General features: G+C 32.4%; 1 protein-coding gene across 1 annotated transcript; it reads left to right on the plus strand.

Moving 5' to 3' along the window:
• The first annotated feature begins 286 nt into the window (after positions 1-286).
• On the plus strand, positions 287-4,574 carry LOC133195860 (uncharacterized). Its single transcript, XM_061331827.1, has 6 exons — positions 287-428; positions 877-948; positions 1,967-2,461; positions 3,222-3,299; positions 3,798-3,946; positions 4,193-4,574. Exons 1-6 carry the CDS (start codon positions 374-376, stop codon positions 4,427-4,429), a joined length of 1,086 nt encoding a protein of 361 aa, XP_061187811.1. The 5' UTR covers positions 287-373; the 3' UTR covers positions 4,430-4,574.
• The last annotated feature ends 2,938 nt before the right edge of the window (positions 4,575-7,512 follow it).

The following is a 7,512-nucleotide window of genomic DNA, read 5'->3' on the forward strand; positions in this document are numbered from 1 at the left end:
ATACATTCCTAGAAAAATATTTTATGTATTTAAAAATATTATCTTGAAAATCGATTCTTTCATAGCAGAAGTGTCTAAAGAGGTCCTTTTAACAAATAACACTCCTTCTCTAAATTCTTTTTTTTCTTTTGACGGGGTACTCCCAGGAAGTAAAAAAAAATATATACGACAACAAATTTGTAGATGTTGCACACCGGAAACTTCCAATTGTACATACAACAGGGATGTTTGAGCACTCGTCGTATCGCTACATAAAGGGTGTGCTTTCATGAATTGAAAGATTTGAAGGCCCCATGTGATAGTGTATCATTCAAGAGCAAGATAACACTCTTTAAAAGGAGAAATCAAAAGAGAATAGAATACTACTGGAAGGATGTGTGGAAGAAAAGCAAAAACCTCCGGAGGCAATCAAAAAAGCGAGACACAAGGTAAAAAATATATTGTTTTGAAAGAAAATCATAAAGATTCTTTTTCTTCAATGATCATTAATACAACTCATAATTTTATCATTAATGCTACTTTCACCAAGTTTTAAATCTTAAATAAAGGATCAACAATATAAGATTAAAACTTTTAATGATAGTGACCTGAATTGATGATTCATTGCTTACCACCGGATGACAATAACAATCAAGGTTTATGAACGCAAACCTGTAAATTAAATCTAATGAATAGGATCCAGTCTAAAAGGAAGCATTAATTAATATATTCATTATAATAATTGATAAGGAAAAATGGCAATGTAGAAAGTTGGACCTATTAATGTGATTACAGTAATATAATACTTTTGTTATATTTCCTTGATATAATAGTACTAGTTTATTAAAATGAAGATGGTTTTTGGTTTATTTTCTAATTACAATATATTTTTTAAAGAAACAGATAGCAAAGCTACAACCACGGCTTCCTCCGAAGTGGATTGCAGCGTCTACAATTTCAATGCAACTGGTAAAAATGCATGAAATTTGCACAGTGTAGCTTTTTTTCCAGTAAAAATACTTCTTTTTGAGATAATTGCTGTAAATTCTTCCAAGAATTCTGATGATTTTCTCTCGGTTTGGTCTTCATACCGTTATGTTTTTTTCCCATAACTGAACTCACGGAAATAAAGTTCAGAAATATGAAAAATCCCTCTAATGTAGATTCTGTTTCAGCGATTTTTAGCTTTTTTTTCTATGAAGCCACTGCTCAAAGTAATGATATATTGTACATACCTATTTACTGGCTATGAGGACAATAGCAAGTTTATTGTCCCCCAAGACAGTAACTATTTCACGCGGCGCAGCCGATGGAAATAGTTGCTGTCGAGGGGGACAATAAACTTGCAACTGTCCGAATAGTCTGTAAATAGTTGTCTTATTATACCGAAGCAGACTTTACTTCTGTCACGACACGATCCGGATAAAACCAAAAGAGTTCCGAGGTGGAACACGAGGGAAATGGAATATTGCCGTGAATAGTCCGATGACTATTTTACAATGGGCTAATAGCACAAAAAATATTCCACGGTAGGGGCTATTTCGAAAAAAAAAATGCAGGTTTATTCGTCATATCTCTATAATGAAAAAACAGAGGTATATTTATAATTGATACATGTAACTTATTCTGCTTATTCTGAAGTTCATTGGATATGGGTGATATGGGAATACATGTTCATGTAGATCCAATTGTTGACACAATGAAATATATTCAGCATTCGGATTAAGATGCTTTAATTTGCAAGAAATTCTCATTTTATCTAGAGTTTTAAGTATATTTGCTATCTAAAGAGGTGTTTCATTGAGAAAGTGATTTAGTCGTGACATATACAGTAAATAATGTACTCCTGCTATTTAATTGTTATTCAAAATGTTGAGCATTTTAAATACTAGAATGGTTTATTGGACCTTTACATGTATTACAACATAGAGATTGTTTTAAGTCATCATTTCCAGTTTGTTTTTTTTCTTTTCTTTTTAATGCACAGGATGTAACATTGAACTTGCTGGTGAATTGTTGATAATAATGGAGAATAACAGTTCAAAGAACGGTGTCAATCTTCTATGGAGGAACGGATTGTACTGTTTTTGTAAACAATTATATTCATATCTCAACGGAACCAACATAACAGCAGAAATTCTGACTGGCAGCAATAAATACAAAAACTGTTCCTCTATTGCAAACAGTCATGAAAGTGTCAATGAAACTTTTCTTCAAAAAGAATTAAAATCTTTGAATTCAAAATACCAACCTATAGATGGAGAAGCAGGCATGGCGTTGATTTTATCAGACACACCTGATATGTTCAATTCTTTAGGTGATTTGCCAGATGAGGAACAAGAACCTTTTATATATTTCGTAAGTGTTGGAAAAGGAACGAAAACCAGTCCTAATAATTCTTGTCATCGGCAGTATAGAGCTGTAAATGATACATCCGACATTTCAAATATTGGATTGGAATTGGAGAGGCATGCGTGTAATCGTATGTATAAATTAATGTTATCATATACCTTATCATCCCCAGACTCCCTGCCTAATTTTCTGTGCCTCCCCTAACTTCAATTCCTGGATCCGCGCTTGCGAATATCACAGTATCGTTTTTCATACACAATTTTTTTTTCCTTTCAAAAAACAAAACGTAATTATTTTGACTTTTAAATATTTTTTTTCTTTATTCATGACCTCGGTCAATAGTCTTCGATCTGTTGACTACGATCAATGAAGTGTTGACTTATTGTCCTATTTGCATTGGATATGCAAGAACGTTATTCATTTTACAAATATCAGAAAAGAAGTAAAAAAGATAATTTAAAAAAAAAATCCTTTTTTAAACTGGTGTATGATGATAAATTTATGCAGTATTACTGTTTATAAGTCCCAAGTCATCTTGTAAAGCAAATTTGAAAAAAAAAAAATGAAGCTGCATGTGTTTCTTACAGTTATCGACTGGGTTCTTGGACAACTGTTTCTTTGTGTGACACTTCAACAGATCTGTTCCTGACTTTAATAAAGATCTGGCTTCGTGTTAAACAAAAGAGAGACTGAGGGCTAGGAAATAGCTGTGTAATATTATACCGACCTGTTCAAAAATAGTTTAAGACAAATATTCTAAGTAGATATAATTTTAAATTTCCGTTTTGGAAATTGTATGGATACACTATGTTTTTAAGATATTTTATGATAAGGTTCTTATACATATCAATAGTTTCTGTCTTAAATCCAGAATTATTTGCTTTTTACAGCTTTGGGCTATATGAAGAATAATAGCTGTCTAAGATCAACCTCGCACACACCTGCGATACCTACGACAGCCTCTCAAGGTATATCCATACGATTATTGATGTTTTAAAAGATTTTCTGGTCGAAGCATGGTTAAATGTTTATTTACTGACATCATGTCAGCGCATATGGTACAATATACTCTTTTATTATCAAAAAGATTACTAATGATTAAAGACAAATACATATAACGGCAAACGCAATCAGTAAAAATAAATATTGAACTGTGGCAAAAGATCGAGAAACATATAGTCACTGAAATATTTACCACAACTTGAATGTTGCCATTTATTAACATTAATCTAATATTGAAAAGGGGAAAAATAAAACATTAATTTAATATTGAAGAGGGGAAAATAAAACTTCTATGTATTTGGGTGGTGAAGTGCCATATTCAAGTAGAATGTATCTGCAAGCTTTTAAGTCACTTTTAACACGTCATGTAATATTTGTTCAAGTACCTACATAATCATAATAATTGATAATCATAATAATATAAATACATAATAACTAAAATGATTTTTTCATCTAATCTTCAGTTAAAATGCCTGTTGTCGTCGTTAGTGTTATTGGGGCCCTGATGCTGGCTGTAGTTATCGTTCTTTGCCTCATTTTTGCACCAAAATGCAGAAGGAAAGGAAAATCAAGAAAGGACACTTTTGTGGAGTTTTCGGCTGTAGACAGCGGGGTAATATTTCAGACAGTTTCTCTTTTTTCATTTGATTTGATGAAATAAGTAATGTCAATTATGCAGCAAGGCAGTTTTAATTATCAACGATATTGGATAATTTGAAGATTTGATGATTTAAAATTATTATTGTTATTTTTTTAATTTATTTATTTTTGCAAACAAGCATTCTATGCTGCAAAAGACTGATTTTTAATAGTATAAAATAACATACACTATATAAAACGGATTACTTTTTTGTAATAGTTTGGAGGATTAACTGTGTATTCGGAAGCAAAACCGTTTCCACAATCTTCTTCAAGAGATTCTCAGAATATCTACAATGCCCTTTGGGAAAAGGAGAAGATTAAGAAAAACAAAGAGAATGATGAAAATTATCATGATCTAGACATGAACTTTGTTGAAGGTAACGATGATACGTCTCTTTATGACCACATGAAGAAAGAGGAAGACTTAGATGACGTATTTGAAGCACCTAGCTAGGAAATCGCCTTGCAAATGATTGCAAGAATTTTATAAAAACCTACTTTATACAAACGAAATTATCTTACTGTTGGATGTGATTATATATATAAAAAAAAATAATTTATACGTTAGATGTATTGGCTGTCTGTATATTTGTGGCACATGAAGCTGCTTGATTTCATACATTCTTGTTCTCATTTGTTCAGATTTCAATGCACTATGCAGACAAAATACTATTATCAAAGAAATTTTGCCATGATGGTGTTTTATTATTCACATATTTATACCTCCATCGTCTTAATCGCATTCGAAAAAAAGAACATATTTACATTTTCATAACTTGTTAAGATACTGTGGGCAAATTCAAAGTATTGAAAGCATATGGGCGGAAAGGGAAATATATGAAAAATTACTCAGTATGCAGTATGCGTTTTTCTAAGCTAAAGCTTCTTAACTTTTTTAAATCAACATCTAAATGAACTGGTTATGAGTATGATGGGTTTCTTCACCGTTGTTTTAAAGCGATCATTTTACGTATACCATTAAACGAGGCATTTATTTGTGTCAGTATTTTTCTGCAATCGAATCACGTTTTTATTTAAAGTAAACTCTGATCGTTTCGACATACACTTAACAAAACTTCTAAGTGTTCACTCTAATAAAAGTATTTATTTAAAAACTACAAGATAGAATGGTATGATATTTTCAAATTATTATACCAATGAGTCTTCTCAACTATTGTTGAAAGAAAATCAATTATCACCGATGAAAACCAATGAACCGTGACGAAGCGTAAAAACAATAAATCTGTACTTTGCGGCAAGTGTTTTGTGAGATCAGCATCTTTTTGTGACCATTTTCAATTTTTGAAAACTGGTTTAACTAAAAATCACAAAACATTGGCAAAATGACCATTGAGAAAGGAGGGAGAGCCGTTGGAATGTTGTTATCCGGATCATCCTTGCACCATGTTTTACTCACTTTTATTTTAGTGTTTATTTGTCCTTGATATTACTTTTAAAAATTAACAACAAGTATAAAAACCCATTTAAACACATTTTTCTATAAGTTCTGCGTCATTTTCATCACCAGCTTGTCACAATTTGAAAGTTTTGGACAAAATTTCATCAAACCGGAAGTGATCTGGATCTTCGTCTGAGGTCTAAGTTTCGCATCACAACTAGGTTAATAGTTTGTTACATTGTCCTGAAACAATTTTAGAAACATTAAAACAAACGACTTAAATGGTAAGAAAATGATAAGAAATTGGTGCTGGTGGCAGTCTAATATCATCTCAATCAGTCTGAATCATCCTTAAAGAGGTACACTTACGTGCGAAACGCCCAAGAATATTGACCAAAAGGTATCTGTGATGATGCACTGTCAAATTCCCGGATCTGAATCATATTGAATACATTTGGGATTTTTGTAAGGAATGTCAAGGCACCCCCCCCCCCCTCCACACAATTTCAACGGTTTAGAAAGATCCATGCAGTAGGTGTGGCAGCAGATGGGTCAATATCCTATTCAGGGGTACATGGTATCCATGAGAAAAGAATATGCCTTGCAGTAATTTAAGCGAGTGGTGGTCTTATTCCTTAGAGATTGTTTTATGCGAATTTTCATTTTGAGGGTACATCATGTCCTTGACACTTTGCTTAAAATTCTGACGAGATACTTACACGAAATTTACGCAACATCGAACTGAAATATGCATCATTAACCATGAATTAAAGAAATTATTTATTGTATGCATTTGTTTTTCAAAACTTAAAAAATGTTAGGTGAACACTTAGAAGTTTGGTTCAGTGTATTGAGTAATGCAGTGTTAAAAAAAGACAGGATGATAACTAGGAAATGTAATGAATGGTGAGAATCTAATCTGTGTTACCGTATTTAAGTTGCACTGTATCTTTTTCTTACAATCTGATCAAAAACGTATTCTCATTTAACCACGTGTATTTTGGTTGATATTTTTAGATACAAAAGCAACACACTTTCCTTCCTGGTAATTAAAAAATATTTCCTTATGGAGATATAATTTATTTGTTAATATTCTAGAAATTATTATCTATAGAAAAACCGTGAAGGAAATGTATGTCAACTGGAAAATTATGTAAACCAATCTAATTGTATTTCTTTTTATTGTTATGTTAAACATACATTGTATATTGTAAATGCATGGCCATTTAAACGTTTTCAAAGGTTTTAAAAATGATTGCAACTTTTATGTCATTTTTTCATGTATGTCGTTTGCTTTTATAAGATAGCAACGGTATTTTTTTTTAATAAATAGCACACCACAATATCTTTTAATAAATATCACACCACAATAATTGTACGGTAAAAGGTTAACAATAATCCAACATGAGGAAAGCTTGATATAGGACTTTACAATGCTAAAAGTATTGTAGGTCAGGGCCGTGACAAAATAATACTCCTTGTTATTACAGTTAGTGCACTATTTTAAATACTGCATCTACTCATTTTCACACCCAGTAAGTTAACAAAGGGATAAAATAGATTGCCTTAACTAAAGTGACTGGGACAAGAGATCTAAAAGAAAAGTTATAATTTTGAACCCTTGATATTTTCAGATTGAAAAGGGACAATGAAATCAATTTTTTTTATACACTGATTGACTGATTGATTGTTGTTTAACATCCAGTTGGTTAATTTTTCACTCATACAGAGGCTTCACTATATACCGGTGAAGGGCTTCAAATTTACACCTATACTCGGCACTCAGGGCAATTGAACAGCGAGGGTGTTTTATCGTGCCAACGCCTACCGTAACATGGGACCTCAGATTTAAGGTCTCATCCGAAAGACTCTTGACTTTTTCTTCTAATGCATGGCGCTTGGCGAAGGAACAGCCACTTCCTATGTTATACGTCTTAGATTTGTCGCAGCGCGGTGATCGAGAATCGAACTAGGGCGTCCCGGTCACGAAGCGAATGCCCTATCACTAGCCTACCGGTAGCCATCTTAGGACACATGTCCCATTCTTTGCGAAAGTCTGTATCTTTATAAGACTTAAAAAGGAACACCAACAAAGACAGCATTTAATTCAGTTTATTAGAATATACAGATGATTTGAC

This window comes from Saccostrea echinata, unplaced genomic scaffold (assembly GCF_033153115.1).
Source record: "Saccostrea echinata isolate AGI-Se365-2 ecotype Australia unplaced genomic scaffold, CSIRO_AGI_Sech_v1 ptg000029l, whole genome shotgun sequence".
Lineage (NCBI taxonomy): Eukaryota > Metazoa > Mollusca > Bivalvia > Ostreida > Ostreidae > Saccostrea > Saccostrea echinata.